This window comes from Prinia subflava, chromosome Z (genome assembly GCF_021018805.1).
Source record: "Prinia subflava isolate CZ2003 ecotype Zambia chromosome Z, Cam_Psub_1.2, whole genome shotgun sequence".
NCBI classification, from domain to species: domain Eukaryota; kingdom Metazoa; phylum Chordata; class Aves; order Passeriformes; family Cisticolidae; genus Prinia; species Prinia subflava.
In genome coordinates this window covers 12,382,775-12,405,171 of record NC_086283.1, presented here as the reverse complement: position 1 = coordinate 12,405,171, position 22,397 = coordinate 12,382,775, and the positions used below count along the sequence as shown (strand labels likewise).

At 41.4% G+C, this 22,397-nt stretch overlaps 1 protein-coding gene across 2 annotated transcripts in view; it reads left to right on the top strand.

The window, feature by feature from the left end:
• Positions 1 to 22,397, top strand: part of GRID2 (glutamate ionotropic receptor delta type subunit 2) — a 682,022-nt gene that overhangs the window by 610,900 nt on the left and 48,725 nt on the right. For both annotated transcript variants that reach the window (XM_063423230.1, XM_063423229.1), the window contains one exon: positions 5,122 to 5,288. In XM_063423230.1, the coding sequence (XP_063279300.1) occupies positions 5,122 to 5,288 (167 nt within the window). The remainder of the gene's footprint in view (positions 1 to 5,121; positions 5,289 to 22,397) is intronic.

Sequence of the window (22,397 nt, the reverse complement as noted above, 5' to 3'; positions counted from 1 at the left end):
CTAGATGTGGGCTTCCACCTCCGATTTCATCTTTTCCTTTCCCCATTTTGGAGTACAGTATCCACATTACCTATACCAGCTCTCGCTCATCTATTTGCAAATGTTCATTCCATTTTCTCCCCTCACTTTCATTCCTTGTGTAATAGCAGCCTCTGCAAGTCTGTTTTATAAAGAGGAGCACAGCACTCTGCAGGCTGTAGCTACTGCACACTCGCTGAACGTGGCAAGAGTGTATCAAATATTTGATTTATGTATTTATTTATGCCAAAGTCTCAGCTCCACACTGGTGGGCATAGGTCTAGCTAGCAGCACTGGATGGTGTTTATTCTTCTCTGTAGTTGCTGCAGTGGAATGGCCTGTTTTGGAGAACAGGACCCTCACAGTGGTGTAAGGAGCAGGTAAATTAATCAGCGTCTTTGACTGGGTTTAGGTCAGACCTGGAGCTGCTGCTGCTATGCTGCAGAGAAGTCTGCTTCTGGTTTTGGCTAAAATACAACAAATACTGCAGCTGACAACTTCATAGGCAGGGAAAGGTGTTCAGCAGTTGGCAGCTGACTGATAATGGACAGGAGCAGAGAAAGCACCACCACTGTGTCTCAGGAGTGTAAGCACAAGGTGTTCAGAAAATGGGCTTCATCAGCATTATCTGATAATTTTCAGGTGTTCTTCTAGAAAATCAATATCATTTTAATCATTTTAAACTTAAAATTCATTGGCCTTATGAGTTCTACTCTTTTTATAGCAGTTAACACATTTTATGTATGATGAAATATTTGAAAGAGGTCTGCAGGAAAAAAACCTGCCAGTTCTTTTTAACCTGCAATCGATTGTGTATTATTTTTCTTTCACGAGGATTCTTTGTATTTCTCTATTTTTATAGAGGAATTTGAAATACAGAAAATATATTATCCAGGAAGACAAGTATGAAAAATTGCAGCAATTGGTTGTTGTTTACTTAAAATTATTTTTTCTGAAATTTAACATTTGTTAGACCTAGAAATGTACTTTTAGAATGCCAGAATAGTAAACAAATACATTATTCAGCTTCTTCTGCATGAGCAGGTTAGCTGTAACAAGAAATACTACCCACATCCCTCTTGGCATAAAATATGTGCATGTGCAACAGTGTAATGGCTTTAAATGTTTTCCTCTTATAAGTCAACGGGTTTTTGACGGAATCATCCAGGAAAAATTTTAGCTAACATCTGCAGACAGGGCTTCAGCAAAGAAAAATTTTGTACGTGTCTTATGATAGAAAATAGAAATATAACAACCCCATAGAAATAGTTTTAACATCTGTGTGCTGATGGCTCCTGTTCTGTGTAAGAATCCTTTTCACAGTAACTCCTTTGGAATTGCTCACAGGACCATGAAGTCAAGTCAAACATTTCTGTGCAGTACCACACCTCCCAGTTTCACTTAATGATCCCTGTAGTACGTGAGTTCAAAACACCCTGATGAACAACTAACAGGTTCAGTTTTGCCTGGTTTTGTTGTTGGTTGTTTGTTGTTTTGTTTTCCCTGTGACAATAGATAGCAGACACTCGAAAAGTCTTTTCAGCCTCTGCCATGGTGACGGGGGGAGGCCAAAGGGAAGGAGAGTGAAGTGTCAGTTCTCCGTGCCCCGGTGGACTGGAGAGCTGGGGTTGCTGCAGAATGATAATGAGCTGCCCTCCTACAAACGCCTCCCTGGTGATCCAGGGCAGCGTGGCCATGTGTGATCAGCATCCAGATCTGCCACCATCCTGAAATGTTGTTCTCCCTACACAAAAGGCCAACATAACGATGAGGAAATGTAGAGTTGGGGATGCAGTTCTTCTGTGAGTAGTGAGTTACAAGTGTTGCAAGGATCCATTTTATTTCCCAGGGAGATTCTGCTTTCATTTACCTCCCATACTGGCTGAATGTAAGGTCCTTAACTTTTTCTCATAATATAGTGCTGGAATTTTTGTCATTGATTTTGGGACCCAAAGTAGAAGTCTTCTGCATAGCTACTGAGGAGCTGCAAAATATGTGCTTCCCATGATGAGAGGGAAAGAGAGAGAAGGATAAAAGTTTTTCATTGACATTTTGTTCTGAAATTTTCTTGTCCTCTTACAGATAGCATCATCTCCTCTTTCCATAGTGTAGATGCAAATCCGTGAAATACCTGCAGTGTTCATGTTACACTATACTCTAGCAAAATTTCTTAGTCCTTTAAGTTAAAACCAGTCTTGAGCTGTGTGAAAGATCCCTGGGCAAGGAGTTTAGACGGATTCTCAGAAGAAGAGTATGCTGAAAAGGAAATCCTATAGCTCCTGAGCTGGCAGATAACTGATTCTCTCTTGGCGAAACAGGTGTTTCTCCCATGCATAAAAATGAAGAACTGGAGACAGTTCAAAAGTAGTGTCACTGCTAATGGGAGGGCTGAACTGATAGATTTGCAAGGAGAGATGAAAGAAAGCTATATCCAGCTCAGCTAAGTAACAGAAAGATTTATCAATAATTGAAAGGTGTCAGCCTCAAAGTTTGAGTATTTAGAGTTGCAGAGAAAAATACCTAGGAATGATGTAAGAAAGTTATATATATTTAAAAAATAGCTATTAAGAATAAATACACTGAATAGCAATGAAAAATGTTAGACCAAGAAGTAGTTCTCTAAAGAGGGGGATTGCAAGCATGACAATTACAACTTAAGTTTGCTCCATGGTTTTGAATTCCTCAGATTTGTAAGTGAATAGGGCAAAAAATGCTAGAAAGGATGTATTTTAATGCATGGAGCAATTGTGTTGAGGGTAGTTGATGGGAATGATCCGTTCTGGCTCTTCATTCTCTTTCGAGTGCCCCATGCACTTTAACTGGGGCTCACTGAGATCTTATCTATGAAAAGTAATATCTTCGTGGGAACCTGAACTGTGATGATATTAGCTCTGCTCTGAGGATCTCATATATACCACTTCATCACAGATATTATTGACAGTAAATGCTTTTACCACTTTCATATATTCTCTTTGTGAGTTGTTTTACAGCAAGGCAGCTAAATCAAGAGAATTTTTCCTGACCAGCTGAGCAGCTGATAAGTCTCCTTACAAGCACTTAGGTGAATTCAATGCACTAGAACGATAAAAAGGTCTGCTAGGACAAAAGCGAGAGTCAAAACATAACCCTCTGCTCTTTCCATCACCTCAAAGGTCATGTCCCACATGTAAAATTGCTTGGGTTTTTGAACCCCACTTTTCCTTAATTCTTTTGTTCAGAAAGTCTATCTGATCCTTTTCAGGATTCATTTGCCTACTTCTGATCCTCTGCTTTTGTCTCCTATTTCCCTCCCTTATTCTCTGCACATCACGATCCTTTTTCAGGCTGAGTCATTAGCCTGTTAAATTCTCCTAGGAAGGGCTTTTTTCTCAGTCATGCTATTTCTTACTCAAGTGGTGCCTGTAGGAAGATCAGAACAACCCTTGCTAAGAAGAGCTCCGTGAGTGGCAGTACCTGTCGGACAACCACACAAGTCGTATTGTTTGTTAACTTCAAATTCACTTCTATCCTTTATTCTGTGCCCGTTTAGATAGACCTAAACCTCTAACCTCTACTGGAAGGAGAGAAAAAACATTTTTGACAATTTTCAGAGCCTAAAGATTGAAACTGGCCCAGTCCTGCTCTAGTGTGTGTGTGTGTGTGTGTGTGTGTGTGCGCACTTCAAAAAGAATTTTCTTTATCCTCCGAGTCCTGTGGAGTCCATAGATAATATGGCCCCCTTTCTGTTCCAAAATCTGCAGAAATCCTTCCCCTGCCATGCCTACAGATGGAAATAGAAATATTCCCTAGCCAGGCCTGCAGTAAAAAGGAATGTGTCCCAAGTGCCATTGTTCCTTGTGCACTACATCTTGTGAGCAAGCAGACCATGTGGCTTGCTTCACTAACTTTTATATGTAAACAGTCTTTAAAAACATAATCTACATTGTCAAAGCCTAATCTAAATGATGTACTGACATTGCTTACTTTGATATGCTGACTTGGTTTTGAATTCTCTCTGGATTGCCTGGCCCCACATGGCCTTTTTGTGTTTTGTTTACTTTTCACTTAGCTGTCACGTATTTATTCCCATTAGATGTACAAAGTCAATGGATTCAGCCTAGTTTTACAGCTTAGTTGCCTAATACAGCACAGGGAAAAAGCTAAATGAAGCCAAGCAGAGGGGCAGGAAAAAAGCAGAGGGATTCTTCAGGTCTGACATAGAGACCAAAGAAACAGAAAACCAGGAAAATATCTGGGTCTGGTAGAGCACCTAGAGATTACTGTGTTTTCAGGAAAATATGATAAGTCTGGAAAGCAGAAATTAATTGATTTGTATAGACTGAGTTTCTGAGTTTCTGTTTTTAAAGTCTTGCTTCTGAATAAATACTTAAATTTTGTATACATCACATATATCTAAATTTTAAAAAAATCTGGATTTGTTTCAAATGTGAATGGATGGGGAAATGTTACTTCAAAAGCTTTTACAGTGTAATGAGCTGGTTGGACTTATCTTAGTCAAACAGTTAAAATGGCTTACATGATCTTGTTCTGTGAAAGTCTTTGAAGATACATGAAAATGCTTCATGCTGAGAAAAGTAATCCTGAAAAATCTACTTGGTGTGATCTTACCCGCAGAACCCATAAGACAGATGGGTGTTTGTGAAGTCTGTCACAACTTGAAGCATGGCTGAAAGGTGGACCATCCTGAACGGTGGTCTTCCCTCTGGATAACCATGCCTCTCCCAGTGGGAATACCTACCCTCGCTCCAAATGGTCATTTTTACAGGTCAAAGAAAAGACAGTGGGGGATTTCATGTGGAATCCCTCATGAGGGAGGGACCGTGGTGTTTCCTGACAAGGCACAGTCCATATTTTGCCCATGGCACTGTGTCACTGATGGCACATTGTTTTCACGTCGTCTTTCTTCAGTTTCAGCCAAGGTGCTCAGCCCAAGCCATTCATGGCACCAGTGTCTGGGCACCTTTGGTGCTGGCACCAGCTGGGCACCCAAACTTCCCTTCCTCTAAAGAGCAGACTGTGCTGAAACTGCCCCATTTCCAGGTGCACTGACCTCCTTCTGGACTTGGCAGCCCGCAGCCTGAGCCTCTCCTGTGTTTGCCGCAGGTGAAATACGGGAACTACGCCTTTGTGTGGGACGCGGCGGTGCTGGAGTACGTGGCCATCAACGACGCCGAGTGCTCCTTCTACACGGTGGGGAACACTGTCGCGGACAGAGGGTACGGGATCGCCCTGCAGCACGGCAGCCCCTACCGAGACGTCTTCTCACAAAGGTAAGCCTAAGGAGTCGGAGGAGCAGGCACTAAGGGAAGGATTCTCTCAGCTCCGGACCCTTCTTTTAATTTGGTTTTTGGCAAAGGAAAAACATCTCGTATTTGCAACCCGCGTCATTTCTTGAGTACGCATTCATTTTCTCCGAGACATTGAATTATACACTTTTCTAGAAACTGCATTAAAAACACTTTATGTTGCTCTTATTTGAATTGTTCTTGTTTCTTTTGAAAAACGATAATGAGATTAACTCAACTTCATTAGCGGGAAAATGGGGAATGAGTTGCTTCATTTGTTATACAGAGTCAGCATAACTCAACCCTTTCTATTACAGAAGCTGTTTCTTAAAGACAAAGTGAATTTGGGAAATTTTGGAAAACTAAAGGGCATGGAAAAGAGCATTTGATGTTTTGGTGGAAAGACCCCTGTTAGTACCCAAAAGCATAGGTGCTTATCCCTCCCTGTACCAATCAATCTCTTGGGCTACAGAAGTGGCATCTCTAAATATGCTGCTGATACTGTGTTTCTATTAGGATCAGAAATACTAAATTAATTGTATGTACTGTGCCTTTGCAGTATTTGTGCTTCACTCCAGTGTTGATTCCTAAATCAGCATGTGTGTGAAATGTAAAAAAATAAACCTACTAAACTTTTAAAAAATGTAATATCTGCAGTTTGGTGCTTAGGAGAAAATGTGAGCCAGTCTTGTGATCCTTTTTTACATTCTGAATCTGGTCTCTCAGCCGGGTATCTATTGGTTTGTTATGTGTATGAAGCAAAACTTTACAGTTGCTGCAATGGGATTTCTGTTGTGTGGCTGCCAGGTAAACAAAATACAAAATCTGCTTAATTTGGGCTGTTGCCTTTGCCTTTGTCCAAAGACTGTTCTGGAGGAGTAGCCAGTAAGTAACACTGTGCAGATCCAGAGGAATCGTTCTCTGCTCACACTTACTGCATGAATACAGAAGACTTGGATTCTTTGAATCTGTTCCACTTTAAGAGTGATATTGCTGAATTTTGTGCTAACATAGCAGCAACGTGTTAAAAAATTTCACAAGATCAGCAAAAATTTATTTTAATGAAACGTGTATATGCTTTGTATATTACAAGGAGTATTAGAGGAAAATATTTACCAAATACTGTAATACTCTCATCTTCCAGCTATGGCCAGGCTGGCTCTGCTTAAAATCTCTGGCACTCTACTGTTTGGGGTTTCTATGCAAAACAGAGGAGTAGAATTCCTTCCTGTAATCTTTCAAAGAAATTCTTCCACCTGTTAAAAGTTCTCAAGTGCTTGTCAAGGTGCTAAGTCATCCTCTTGTTATCAGCCTTATCCATGTGAGCTTGAGTACAAAATTTGGAAGGCCTTAGGGAATTTCACAATCTGTGTCTTTTTAAATAAACACAGTGAAAACGCCATGGCACAGCTCACACTGGCGTTCTTCATGCCCACCACTGCTGCTCTGCAAGTCAAGGTGGGTGCATCCAAGTGCCCTCAGAGACTGCTTGGGACAGGGTTTATGTACTGGATGTAGCTCTTGGCATAGGAGGAAAGTTGTTATGGCTGAGTCCGGTAAGAGAGTTTCTTCTTGGTCGCAGTATTCAGCACATGGAAAGGTTGGGTTTCAGCTTCTTCTGATACGCTGCCTTCAGCGACTCCTGGATCATTGGCCTGTGCAGGCCTGACATTTCCAAGTACAATTTTATTTCATAAGAGAATTTTGGCTTCTCAGTGTATTATTATATCTTGGAGCTATAGAAAAGCAGAAGGAAGCATAAAAATTTGCACATATATAGGTATTTTTATCTGAAGATCTTTGAAGCAATACTTAAATATTAGCATCTCTCAGGAAAGCAAATGCTATTTCCACTTAATGCTTAGGGAATCCATAGCATCAGGAGACTTAAATGAAATTCCAAGGTCATATGTTGTCCCCTGGTGGAATCAGGGATCATAGGCACCCATTTTTGATTTCCTGATAAAGCTGTCAGAGTTCAGGTACAGGAAGAAAGGGATTATTAGTCAGATATTGGGCCACAGGAGGATCTGGATGGATACACAGAACTTAGCACTGGTGAGAAAATAACTCGTTACATTAGCAGGAATAATGGCCGAACAGAGAAATTGGAATTTGCTTGGAGTGATACTACCCCCTGCAGAATTTAGAGAGCCTGAGATATATATTCTGAAAATGTCTGTGCTGCTGTGCTTATGTTCTTATTTCTGTATTATGAGAGCATATTATATAGCATTTTTAATTATGTCCATAAATATAAATTTACAGTTTAAAGCAGTGAAAGCCCATATAAGAATAAACATATGAAAGAAAAGTCATTCTTACAAGGTAGCTTACAAGGTCTTTTTCTTAACACCCTTCTGTACAGTTCCTTAAGTTTACATCCATGTGGTTTTCACACATCATCCTTACATTTCTTCCTAATGAAAAGGCTCAACAGCCTTCAGCAGCTGCAGCCTGCATGCTAAATAGAGGGAGGAATAGATTCATTGTATAGGATTAGCAAATGTTCACGTGAATATTTCACATATTAAATGCAGCAGGGAACTGCTTTAAAATATGTTGGCACTTCCTGATCTTTCCCAAAATAAATATATTTATGTGAAAATACAGGCCTTTTCTTTTAAGAAATTTCATATGAAGCCATAAGCTGCACAGTGTTAAATCCCTAGGGTGCAGCTGTAAAAGGTCTGGCAAGCTTACAGTAGATTTTGTTCTCTGTGCAGGAAGCACAGGCTCGTGTTTAAAGCTTTTCAGTACCTTTTCCAAACATTCAGGTGATCCACAGAGAAACAGGAAAAGAGACAGAGGTGTAAACACCCCTTCTCTCCAATGCTACGCAGCATGAGCTGCAGTCAAGGTAACACTGTGGTAAAGTTTGCCAACAGGAAGCAGTGTAAAAAAGGGCCTTCAAGACCCTTCTTTTTCACAAGGGAAAAAAGTCCTTTCTATGCCAAAACAAATATGTGAGCAGCAGTGAGTGGCCTGACTGCAGTACGAGACTGGCTTTTTGCTGCACAGGGATGGCAAAGCAGCCAGCCGTGGTCCCACACAGCATCTGTGACCAGGCCCTGCCTAATGCCTTCTCTGAAAACAGATGCTTTGGGTCCATCCTGAAAATAGATATATGGCTGTAAAATTATTAATACAGAAAATAAGCTGGGTAATATTTGAAAGATGGACCTATTGTAGCCATCCTGATGACTTCATTCATGTTGCAAATGTTAACACACAACTGGCCGTGCCACTAGGCAGCCAGATGTTGTGCTCAGGTAGATTGCTGTCCTCTTTCCCTTGCCACTAAGGTTTAACCTTCTGAGCACCAGGAGCCTCCAGGCAGCATGTCAGTTTTCCCTTTCTATATATTTTTCTTTCAAGGTGATGACAGGGGCTGTAATAATAGGAACTGCCAAATTTCCTAGGAGAGCTTGAAAAGATGTGTCTTTTGGTTCATGAGGAGCTGTGTGGTGACACTAAATTTGACACCTGTTAAGAATTCTTTTCAGACTTAAAATTTAAACCTTCCATTGCTCCCCCAGGAGGTACAAATATAATTGCAGACGTTTTTCAGAGAATTTCATTGGATGTCTGTACTTCCTGCAGTGCTGCAGCTGTGGCTCAGACACTGCACTGATGGCTGGCTTTTGGTGGGGGTCAAGGAAGGGTGGCAGCAAAGTGCTGGAATCCTGTTCATGTACCCACTTTCTCTGCTGTTTCTTCCTCTTCTCCTATACTACAGTCCCAGCAAAGAGGCAAAGGAAGAAGAAGCACTAATTCTGTGCTCAGCAGAGGCCAGCTTTTTGCGTAACTGGAACCTGTTAACACCCAAACCACTGAAAAATCAAGCTGTGGTTGTTCTGCTCACTTCATATTCCCAAAAACATCCATGTCTGTTCTGCCCCTCTAGGTAAAAGGAAACAGTGACAATAGAAAGGATAAAAAAGAAAAGGCAAGCTTGCTTTTAGAGCCCACAGTGTGGGACTCTTTCTTGTTCATCAGCTGTGTTTCCACAATTGCCCTAGCCAAGCACAAGCTCATGGGCACCTAAAGTTGTCTGTGTGCCCAAAAGGAGCAGCAACACTTCCATAATTCCTGGTGGCTGTCTGTGGGAAGGGGATATGTGAGGGCAAGATGTATGGAAGGTACAACTACCATATAGCTTCTGCAGGAAACCCCAGTCTGAATTTGACATTATTCACAAAAAGTGACAGCAAATTTGAGCTGTTGCTGGAGAAGTCAATCACATCTTTTTGTCCTAAGGGGGAAAAAGAAATGGACACTTACCATGATGTCCTCGTGGCAAGCCCAAAGACACCTCCCTAGCTGCAGGTGGTGCACTTTCAGATATCAAAAACTCTGGACGGAAGGAAGAGAGCCATTGTGTGGCATTTCAGACTGCCCCTTAGCAAATCATTAGCCAGCTGCTTTAAATAAATGGTATGGATATTCCCCTGTCCTTTTTACATCTCATCAGCAAAATCCTGAGTCTTAGAAAGTTCCTGCCCTGAGCCATAAATATGTGTTCTTCCTGTCTCCTCACCATTTATTCTCTCTCCTTAAATTTTCATTCTGTGTCCTGGAGGTCACTTATGTCCAAAGACTACAGTGCAAGGAAAATTACTTTATTCCTAAATACCTTGATTTATTTTTCTCTGCCCTTGGGACTATGTACCCCTTTCTTTGAGAAGATCCCCCTATTTTTTATTAATATTCTTTTAATGAAAGCCCAAGAAAGTGTCACTTACTCTCTGACTTATCTTATACCAGCTATGTGAAAAAAAAGAGTTTTAGATTATACTCTAACCCTGCAGAGGACAACAATAATGAAGTAATTGGATTTTTTGTTATTAAATACTTTGATCATCTGTAGAATAGTGGATGCCTTAGTAAGAGATCAGCTTTGCTTTGTCTCAGTAGTTTGCTAAGACTTGACTGTTCTGAGCTGCATATAAAACGTTCTGAAACGTTGCACACATAGCGCGCAAACTAGTAAAATCTACCTAAATCCACCCAAAGCATTTTTTTTCTGATAATTCCAGAAATCAAGAAACTCTGCAAATTAGGAGAATTACTTGACTTCAAGAAAACTCCTGAATTTAAATAGAAGAGTTTAATTCTGAGGGTCTGCTCTTAGATTATGTCACAAGTTTGTATTACTGAAATTACATTAGTAAGAGAAAAAAAATCAAAATTAATTCCAGGTTTCTGAGCAATCTGACATGAGAATCCAGTCTTAATTTATTCAGATATTTATTCAGTCATTGTTAATGAAAGCCTTAACTTCAGGGTAGCACATAGTAACAAGGTAGTTTCTCAGATAACTAGGATACTAAATAAAAAATTTAACCACACCCAAGGTAGTATTTCTTAACCGTACAAAATAACCAGTCTAGCCTATTTTTAACTGTCTGCATGAGACTCGTAGAGGTAAAACTGGGAATTGCAGGCCCTAGGTCTCAAAACACGTCCGTCTTCCTTTGTGCTCCCAGGTCCTCCAAGACAAAGTGCAGTTGCCCTTCACGCCAGGAAACTCACCTTGAGGAAGCGCTGCTCAGCCAGCCGCCTGCCCCGCTGGGGCTGCAGAGTGCTCACACTCTGCACGCCTTACTCTGGGCTGCTGGACCCGGGCAATGGATTATAAGAAAAGATGTAGCTCCATTCTGATTTTTAAAAATGGCATCCATTACTTCACGAGAAAGCCCCCAAAGAAAGCTTTTGTCCCTCTGCTATTCTCTCTTCTTTTTTCTACCAAGCCCACAAGCATCTGATCCAGGCTTGCACTGCTGTGCAGTCCTGTCCGAGCACATCGCTAATAGCTTTGCCCAAGGGCCAGATGATCTGACACTGTCCCTCTGCATCCTCCTCCACTAACTGCCTAATGCAGAGCTCCAGGTTCTGGAGATTCCTGCACTGCCATCAGAAGTCCTGTCCCCATCTCGCTCGCTCACGGGGGCTGCTGGCTGTAGGACTGCAGAGAAACTGTGGCTCCCACACATCACGTTGCAAGAACAGCAGAAATGGCTTTATTGATGCCTGGTGCTGTGGCCCTGGTGCTTGCAGGTCTCACTGTAAAGTCATGGCTAGGAGTTAAAAGGGTGGAGACGCCTACAGAAACACAGACTTTAGCAACTTCTTAATCTCCCGTGATATTAACTGATGATAGAGGTAAAAGGATTCTGCAGCAGATCTGGAGTTTATTACATACACATAGTGAAAAATTACTCAATCAAAACATATAAAGGCAGTGAGCAGATTAGGGCTTTTTAAATATACCGTAACATTAATTGATGGGGTAAGTTAAAGAATCATGAGGTAGCAGCACAGAGAAGAAGCATGAGAAAGAAAATCATAAGGAAAGGCATTAGATCTTCTTGCATTTTCACACAGCATAGAGCTATGAGCAACAGAGAGCTGCCTGCCTGCTTCACCATGGGAAGGCACCTCTGCATCCAAGCAGTGCTGTGGTGAAGGAAAGCTTTCCAACATTGCTGCATTTTGGGAAAAAAGGTACCATGAAAAAGGCAGCTTTGTTCTTTTTCGTTTTCCTAATCAATGCTCACTTTCAGAAAGGGCCCTGCATTCAAAGTTTCACAAAGGCAAGCCAGGTAAGGGTATGCTTTTGCATATTAATTCCCCATCATTACCCATTAACCACCCCAAAGAAAACAGTCTAATTGTGATGTGTTAAATTACCAGTAGAGAGCACCTTTCAAGCTATTTCTTACTACTTTGTATCCACTTCTCTAGCCTTAGGCACCTCAGACTTGGCGTGTAAAATGGCCAAATATTACTCAGTGAGGTGTGCAGTACAGTCAGTGGAAACAGTGTTGCTCATCCAACTATAGGGAATCGACATTTATTGTAAGCTGAGTTGTTCATGTGTTTTAAAGTTTTATGGAGTGAATAAATGCATGGCTGCAGAATTTGAAACTGCTGGGTTATAAATCTGATGACAGTAAAGCTAAAAGAAGTCTCAGTGAGTGCCTTCTCTCCAAGAACTTGCCTTTTATGAATTCCTGAAGCAGAGATTAGGTTTACCATCAGTGCACACTGTCCTGTAGTACAGTTCTTTCTTTTCTGGCTGCCTTCTCTAACATGTGCATCAGTCTTGAGAGGAGCAGGTGTTACTACTCTGGCTCAGCTGAGCAGCAGCATTGCCTTTAAAGTGGGGTGGAAAACGAGTGCAGAGCTTTCCCTGGAAATAGGAAGGATCCCATCATGCAGCTGCCTTGATGATAGAACCATAATAACCACAAGTAAGGGTTTAGCCCACCTACCCCACACTAGCACTACCTGCCAAAGGTTCCCTGCTCTTGACCTCAGTTCTCAAAACACTATTTCAGTTAAAATGACCAAGAGTAGCAGAAGAGCAAAGAGTAATAGATCTTTGCTAACCCATTTTGTTGCCTTAAAAGTAATTAACCTTTAGCTGGACCATAAATCTCGTTCTCAACTGTTTTTCGAATAAAAATAAAAGGCCTGAAAATAAAGTTTGTTTTCAAAGCTGAAATGAACCTGATGGAATGACAGCTGGAAGGATTTATCCATATCTGAACTAAGAGTTTTGCTTCAGCCAGTAGAACTGCCACAACAGAGGCTACCTCAGCCTGCAGAGATTTGCCCTGCTGTAAAACACCAGTCTGCTCTTTGTCACCCGTTCTTGAATCATCAGTAAGCAAAGAAGGTGCTAGCCTTGGTGTGTGGCTTCAGCCAAGTTCAGGGGTAGGGAAAGGCAAAAAGAGATTGTGGAGTCTCCAGAATGTAGAGCCAAGGAAGAGTGGTAGCAGGCTTCTAGCAGAGTTGTCTTCCCTTGCTGAAATAGGATATGGGGAAGAAGAAAGCTTGTTGCAGGAACAGGGGGAGTGACAGGAGAGGCAGTGAGGACCAGGCGGAGCTGAGTGCTCCTCAGTGATTATAGGGCCAATAAATGAAGCCTTCCTTATTGCTCAGCTCCATACAGGAGGAGATTAGCAAAGGGAGAAAGCTAAAAAAACTATCCAGAGAAGACTCCTGCTGTGTCTCAGAGCAATTCCATGATGTAGGTTGCTCTAGGCTGCTCCCCAAGGAAATAATGAGGAAAGTGGGAGGAAAAGCCAGACAGTTTCCCCAGCAGGGTCACCAGTACTTCAGAGTGCAGTGGATAGACAGTTTTGAATTAATTTGAAGATGAAGATGGGGTGGGGAAGCTTTTAGTTTCTGACTCCTCTGTAGTCTTGAGGAAAAATTGTTCTGGTGATATCATGAAATTGGAAAAACTTCTGCCCAAATCCAAGAGAAGACTTGGTGGTGGCAGAGAGGCTTTGCAGGGTCTAAACAGATGGAAGCGTTTGTGATATGAATCATCTGGGTAATGTTGGAGACTCTTGCTTGCACAATGTGCAACAATGTGGTTTATATTCTGCTTTAGCACCAGCTGGGCTAGGTTAGCCCAAAGTAAAGCAGAGCCCTGATCCCAGCCATCATAGTTTTGATGTCTGTCCTAAATGCCTTTCCATACCCAAGTTTTCCACTTAAATGTGGTGTGCAAGCAGACAGAAATGATGATATGGCCAAGGAAAAACTGTGTTTGCCATTTTATTCATAAAACACTTTTGCAAAGTGCATTTAGTGATTTGCCATTGTAACCACCTGCACCTGAAAGAGAGCTTTCAGGGCAGAGCTCTGACACTGTATTTTGTTCATACTTTGACTGCTCAGCTAAAACTTCCATTTCTATGCATTTATTCTGCTTCACACATTATGTTATCAGTCACTTTCAATATTTCAAAGTCACAGCAGTCCTTTTCTGACATGCATTTGCCAGAATGAACTGCCTTGACTGCTGTTATTACAGTCTGCAGTTCCTGACTAAGGCAAAAGTCTTATATAGAACCAGAATACTGAAATTTCTCAGAAAGAACAATAGATAAAACAGAATAAAATTAGAGTCAATGAATAGAAATAGATGCTTTAAATGATTTTTTTTAAGACAGAGAGAATTGGAAGGCAGGATTTATAACCCAATATAAAAGAATTAATCAGAAAAAGTTTGCTCTTTCAAGTTTATATGCAAGGTATTGATAATGGCACTCTTCAGTTGTCTGGTAGTAAAACAGGAAAGTACATCATACTTGGACTTCCTCTCAATCAAATGCTTTACCATATTCCTCTCATGATGACTCTCAGTAGAGGGGTTTTAATGAGAAGCTCTTTATAGTCACAGAAAAACATTACAAGGGGTTTTGGCCTATCAGGAACATGTGCTTACACTCCTTATTAAGTCCAAGTGGCAATAATTTGTCATGGCACACGAGCACATCTCCCTCTTGCATGTGCTTAATAGCAGTCTCAGGCTTTGCCAGTTCACTCAGAAAGCCCTCACAGTTAAGGGCTGAGCCAGGGGAAGTACACTTGTTTGGAAAGGTTATGATTCTTTCATCCCTATTGCTGTTGAAAAATATTTTCTTTCCTTCTTTGTGCTACTTTTGTCTTCAGCTAAAATAATAGCCTAACAGCTGAATTTCCAAAGCAGTGAAGAAAAGCTGCCACCTAATTACCTGGCTTTGTAGATAAGTACATGCTCCAGCTGCTCCCACCAATGCAGAAAGGTTTCAGCTGGTGACAAGCATTAAAAGGAAAAATAACTGTATTGGCTGCAGTTTCACATGCCTCTACAGAACCAAAGAGATCATCAGTATCTCAAAGACATCAGATTCCTAAAGAAAGCTGATAAGACAGATGAGCTATGTTAGGATTTGTTTGTTTTTTTAATTAAAAATTCAATTATGTTTTTAATTAAAAAAGAACAAACAAACTCCATTACCGCAATATTTGGAGAGAAAAGCAGCAGAGTCATTAGCACTGTTTTGCAGCCTTGAGAGCATAAATTAGAAGTTCCTGACCCAGGACAGTTTTTTTATTTTTTGTCTTTGTCTGCAATATTCCTACAGCAATGAGAGAAACTGTGAAGAAGTGATCCTTGAGGTAAATGAGAAATAGATACTTTATTTTTAATATTGTTTGATTGTATTAATTTCCTTGGGTTTGGGGGGATTTAGTTAATTAGCAATGGATCTTCAGATCATGGAATTACTCCAGATTTATACGGGTTTAGCTGATGGGAGGATTTAATCCTATAATATGCATAATTTAGATGTAAGACTCAAGATTAAGGTCCCCATGAAACAGGGAATTTATGTTCATTTCTTTTTCTTACACTCCGAAGTGCTATGCAAAGCTACAGAAATGTGTCAGCTCTGACAGTCCCACCTGGGCAGCAATCAGGGATTTTAAAAAGCCATTGGGGCTTCACCCGCATCATCAGATTCCTGTGTCCTTCTATTTTATGTCAGTCTGGAGGAAATTGTAAAATCCATAGAAGAAAAGCAATTGAAAAAGAAGCATGGTTAAAGCCCTGCAGAAGTGAAAGTTTCTTGATCTTCTTCATGTCCCTGTGAAGTTAAAAACATATACAGCACTCATTTTTAATTTTTTTAAGAGAAACGGTCTTCCACTAGATTAAACCTACAAGACCTCTTGAAAATACAAGGTTTCAGAAAGAACCACTGACAGGTGTTTAACACCAGAAAAAATATATTCGTAGTTGTATATGTAAGTAAGTACATGTGAGCTATGCTGGCAGCAGTGGCTGTTTTATTCTCAGCCCCAAAATGAAATATCTGTGTGTGTGCCTGGGCTGGTAGCAGAGAGCAGAGCACCGTGCAGTGATACCTTCTTCTGCTTGGCTTTGCAGTGAAGGGTCTGTCACTCCAGCTTGCTACAGGACTCTCAGCTCAGGAGGGATAAACAATGCGTCCAAGCTGACCCCACAAATCACTTGGATGCCAAGCAAAGCCCTTGATTCTCCCATGAGCTGTTTTCTTCCTACTTTCTCAGCTTTTACCAGTGGGTTTACTGCTTTCTTGCTCTGAGGCCTTCTTTGATAGAAGAAATCCAGGGTGGCTTTGGTGTTGGAGTGTTTTTAAAGGCTGAGCTTAGGAGAAGTAGACTCTCTGCTTTCATGGAGAGCTGCAATAGCTGAGATGAAGGGAGACAGCAGGGCTGCAGAGCTGGCACAGCTGCAAGCTGTGCACAGGCACAGCTTCCTTCCTCTCGCTCCTGCCAGCTTTATTTCAAATTACCTGGTGTTTTGGCACCACTGCCTGTTTCCCTTTTTCTGCCCAAAGTGTTTTCCTACTGCTGCTTCACTTAACACAGACCCTTTTGGCTGCTTCAGTGTTGTGTGGCAGCTGGGGAGTGACCCACAGAGTGCTGGGCACTCTCTGGGGCCGGGAGGTGCCCCCAGGGCTCCACGTGCCTGTCCTCCTGGGGCAGTGGTCTCCAAACCTCCTCAGAAACAAAACTGCTGTTTGGGGTCAGTACCATTGCTCATTGTGAAAAAGTGAGGATTTTGTATATCCTTGTTTTTCCCCCGTTTCTAAGAGGTGTAAGTGGTTTGTCCATTCACAGGACTGAACTGTCATCATCTTTTTGCTTGCAAATGAAGCCTGGGTAAAGATTCTTACCAGGAGACTTCTGTCCCAGGCTGGCAGGACTGGGAGCAGACCATGCTGTGTGCCTTTCAGTTTATTGCAATCTAAGATGATTCCCACAGTGCTGCATTTCAGGTCCAGTTTGGAAGATGTTCTTTCTCTCAGAGAAGGTTTCTCGTCCCCCACAGGCATTGCATACCCACTAATATCTGTTTCTGAATTGAGGAAAAGTAGAGATGCCAGTCCTTCATCTTACCTGGGCAATGATAAGCTCCTTGCTAAAATTTTCAAATGTTACATCCCTCTAGATCACTGATATAGCCCATCCCATGCAGCTGGAATTATCACAGAGCTGAATCTTAATAGTAATGGTGCGGGTTATCTCTGTGTAAATAGCACCAGATCTTTATTCAGCAAGAGAAATGTTGCAGGCCTGCACTGATATATTGATCTGGATAAACAAGATAGTCTGTTCCTATCTGGAGGTGCCTTCTTAGAGTTCAGTTTCTGATGCTTGAAGGTAAAACTGATGAGTTAGTGTTCCTGGGTATGGTGAAATACCTTGTGTGCTGCCTACAAACCAAAGGATTATTCTCCTGATGCTGGACTCCCTGAACCTCTTGCTGTACTGCCAGCACTAACACAAGCATTGCATCTGAATAAAAAGGGTCCTTATTTCTGTTTGCTGTTCTCTCTGGCTGTCTGCATCACTTCCATTTGGGCTTAGTTAGTGGTGCTTGCCTTGAGTGACTGTGCTTTGATGGCAGGGTGGCAGGAAGATTTTCTTGGTTTTTCTAGGGAATTGTTTCTTAGCTGAAGGTTTATTGCCTGCTCTGAATTTTAGTTTTCTCAAACAAATTTCAGCTCTGTTTCCAGGCTTGCTTTTAACCAAATGGAGTCATTTATGGTTGATGGGGAGAATTGTATGATATTTAGGGATTATTTTCTGGCTCAAAATAGGGAACAAATAAAAAAAAATATGAGGAGATAGCATAAAGGCCTTGTCAAACAGAACTGCTCCTCTTAGCACGCCACTTATCCTGAGCTAGCCTGTCTTGCTCCATGCTAACACAATGGTTAGCTAAATTAGCTAGAGTCAGCTGGGTACCTGAATGTCATTAGAAAATGAAATCTTTGTCAGAGTTGAAAGTGAAAAGTTAATATTTGATAGAAAGAAACAAGAAAGAATGCTTATAATAACTCCACAATCAGCCATCGTAAAATGATGAAAGTCTGAATTAAAGTTCCACATCAAAGAAACCTGAAGGTAAGGGATGCAGTTAATTCAGTCATGCAACTCCAAATCAGCCTTGTAATGATGCCATGCAGTTAACCTATGCTTATAATTAGGGCATTTCCTTAGTTATTAGAACTTGAGTAGATAAAAACAGGTGTGCTTTTTTCTTTTCAACTTTGTTAGAGCTTGTTAGATTTTGTCTTCAGATCACAGAAAGTTCAGTAAGCTGAAAACTTAGAAAGTTGAAAACACACAGGAGGAAGGTGTCTACTCCTGATTTGTGCTCTGAAAATTTTCCTCTGGGTTTTCCTATGCCAGTGTGACATTCTTTGTAGGCCAGGCTAAGTGTTATAATTGCCTTTCCAGCCCTGTTGTCTACAGATCTCCTCACTTCATTTTAAACCGCCCTTTTTGACATCAGCCTGCTGCCTTTCTCCTCCAAGCTTAAATTTGCTCCTTTGCAGCATCTCTCCATCCCATCCAGGGCACTAAGGTCACCCTCAGCAGGATGTGCGAATACTCCAGGCTGGGACTTGGAGAGCCATGGGACACTCGAGAGATCCTCCAGATTGCTCACTCTCCATACCATGAAACCACAACTAACTTCCTGTGATGTGTTCGACTTCATTACGCTGCTTATTGAGTTTTGCTGGTGGTGTTGCCTGTTGTCCTCCTGGGACCAGCATCAGTTGTCATGGCAATTACTGTCAGATGGTTGCAGCGTGTGCTTGGAGGAGAGTAGGAAAGCTGACGGCCAAAAGAAGTCACAGTTCAAAGAAGCACAAAATGTCAGTTACCAATACTGCTTAGTGACCAAAATTTGAGGGGCTGCAGCAGTTGGTAGATAGTTTCATTTCAGTCAACATCCTGTGTGTCTTTCAGTTTAGCTCCTAGATGAATATTATTGGTTTCGTTTTTAATAATCACGATGACATTTGAAATGACTGATGAAAGAAATATGTCATTCTCTGTCAAGTCATTTTTAAGGTTGCTGTAGTGTTCATACATCAGCCCAACTTGCATGGTGTTTTGTTGCCATGAGGCTCTGTCCCTGGCTAGCTGACGTGCAGTTTCTCCTGCTTGCTAATGTAAACATTGGCATGTTTTCCTAACTGTCTCCTATTGTTTACATATTTCTAGTTGGGAGGAGAAAAGGTAATGGACATTTAGCTTCACCAGTGTAAAGTAGGAGGTGGGGATTCCATCCCCCAATCGATGGACATTATATGAAATGTATATAAGTGACTTTGTAAATAAACGTTGGGTCTTCTGCCCTGCATGCTGTGTTGCACCCAGATCTGTGTCCCCAGTCTGTTTTCTGGTTAAGCCTCCACGGTGATAGTGTTTGGCCATTTTATACAAGGAAATAGTTTGCACAGGAGCCCCAAGACATATTTGGAAAAACGGGGCATCTTTTTAATGTCCCTTAGCCTTTGTTTCGAAGCCTGGGCTTAGCCCCAGCATCCCTGGTGCTCTGGGAAAGAAAGGTGGCAGAAGTGAGAGTAACTGGACATCTCCTGCCATCTGTGTTGCACTGTGGGAAGTGCCCACAGGCAGGAATTTCCATCTCAGTGCTTTTGGACTATGAGCCTGCCTATTGACATTCTAACATGGATTGATTGAGTTGGTTTATTAACTTAGTCTGAAAACTTCTTTGCATAAGCTTGAAGAAGATCCATGTGTGATAAGTATGGATATTTTGTCTGTGTTGACTGAGGAAGTTGAAGTCCTTGTAAACAGACATAAATTGATAGACAAAATGCAAGACAAAGGAAATTATGTGAACACGCCAGGTGCTCATAAGAGTAATCTATCAATGCTCTTTGCTGTAAAACAATAACTGATAAAATTAGCAGACTGGGGCCTTAGAGCAGTATTACATTATATACTAATCCAAATATGTCCTCCTGGGACCTTTTCTTAAAATGACTAAAATCTCCTTCCATGCAAAACAAGTCTGGAGTATCTATTAAATTTGCTCAGTTTATAGCTTCCTGGATGGGATCAAATTAATTTCTTACAAAACTTGGAGAAAATGTTTAGCAGCCCTTTCAAGACAGGTATTTCCAAATGGGATAAACTGTGTCTCTGGCACATCATGCTATGCATTTATCATCTTGCTGAGCAACTTGACACAAGTGGAGATGTTTTGAAATATCCCAGACTGCTTGATGGTCAGTTTGTGTTTAGACACAGAGGAGTAGAAGGATCTTTAGGTGGTTGATTGGCGAAAGTCCGGACAAGCATCGTCTACTTCTGAATTGGACGCAAAAAACAGAGACTTTCCACACATGGTTATCACATATGGATCAGTTTTGCAGCAAGAAGGCTCTGTCACATCCTGCTGAAGTCACACAGCCACTTTTCTAGCCCCTTTCTCAACCACAAACTTTGGAAAGATACAAAGGTTTTTGCCATATGTTGGGTAGTGTTTTAAAGCATCTCAACAGGGGATGTACCAATATTGATGTTGTGCTTGAGACTGCATTTCTTGATGATTCACTCTTTTATACCAGACCCCTTTAGAGGAGAAAATGGGCTAATAATACTCATTTCACCAGGGTCTCAGGGGAATGGAAGCAGGTTTTTTGTCACACTTGAGCTGACAGTTTTCAGATTGATGGCATTTATGGGAAGTTGAAAGAAGATAAAAGTCTCATGATTCTGGTTTATTTCAGGAACGTGATATGTTCAATATGATAATAAAGTGGGAATTCTTCTTCTGTGGCTTTTATGGGCTCGGGGTTGTTTAGGATGAAATTATGGATAAAGCTGTAGCTGAAGTCAGCAGTGTGTGTTTCCAAGGCCATCGGGTGCAAGGTGACAGGAGCCATTATAAAACCCTCGGCAGTTTTTTGCTACAGAGAACTTGACAGCAGAGCCAAAAGAAAACTTAACACTGTAATGATTCATCCCATGTGGGAGGCCAGAACTTTTAACAGTATTGCAAGGCATTTTGCCGTAACGTGCTTTAATTTCATACTTGTGCTGACATGGTATATCAAGGATTATTATCACCAAAAGGCACTAGAGACTGGTTTGAAATTACAAGTATTTAGAGGGCTGGTGAAGTGAGAGTTAATCTTCTGTTCCTTTGTGGAGAAATGAGTGTATGTAAGGGGAATGAACGAGGGATCTTCTATCCTTTGTGGACATGTGAGAGTAATGGGTGAAAGGAAAGAAATTGTTTCCCAGTATCACAAATTAGCACAGTAAGGAATGTAAAATCTTTACAGAAAGGAGAGGTGAACCATTCATTCATAAAACACTAGAATTCTACCTTCAAGCTCATTAGTGTATGTGTTTTACCCACTAATTATATAGCAAGAGTAATAGTGTTATAAGTCCTCTGTACTAAAAGTAGGTTTCTGTAAATAAATCTCTGTTGGATCAATGTATTTTTACTAAGGAAACCCTAAGTTTTGAGTAGAGTCTTCAGGGTCTCACCGGAGTGAAGTTATCATTATTAATATTCCCTGTGGAGGTCTGAAATATCTTTGCATTTACTTAGCTATTTATATGCTCATTTATGATAATATTTAAGCAAGCTCGGTTGGCATTAATGAAGTTATGGTTCATTAATATTACATGGACATTTTTGTTTAGAAATACCACTTACTCTAGGCCATTGAAAGTTAAACTGCTTTCAAAAGCCAGCACTTTCAAAAGGCAGCTGTGCACTGCACAAGGATCTCCAGAGGCTACTTTGCCCTAGGTGCTCCAGATTGCCTCAGACGTGGTCTTTGGGCAGAGATCCCTTTGGCATCTTGGCTGTTCAGGGAGAAAAGCTTGGGGTTTGCCCCACACCAGGTTTCCCAGGCAGGCCCAGGGAGGAGGAGCAGCAAGAGGCACTGGCAGGAGGAGGGCAGAGCAGAGTCAGGGTCAGGGGAGGGCAAAGAGATGAGATGTCTGGTGTCCTTTATCCACCACACATCTCCGGCAGCACTGGGCAACACCACTGGGGCATGCCAAAACCTACGGCTGTTGCACTGGGGTGCATGTTTCAGATCTGCAGTCCAAGATCCTCATTTTTCTGATAGATGACCCAAGCGACAAAGCTACAGGCTATTTGCTTTATTGCTGTTATATGACCATAAGAATCAGAGGGGTCTGCTGGGTCACCGAATCCATTATCCTGCTATGATAGGCAAACACACCACATGGCTCCTTTCATAACTTCATCAAGAGCCATCTCAATACCAGGCTGAGGGATTTTCATTTACTTGAGTGTTTTCCCCTGGGAGGTCTGTTGTTTTTCTGATGCTGTTCCTGCTGGGAAGCATTTCCTTCTCCCTATTACTCCCAGGGACATTCTTTATAGTCCGGATTTCTTCATAGCAGCATGTAACTGTTAGCTTTTAGTTAATATTGGCATTTCCTTTATAT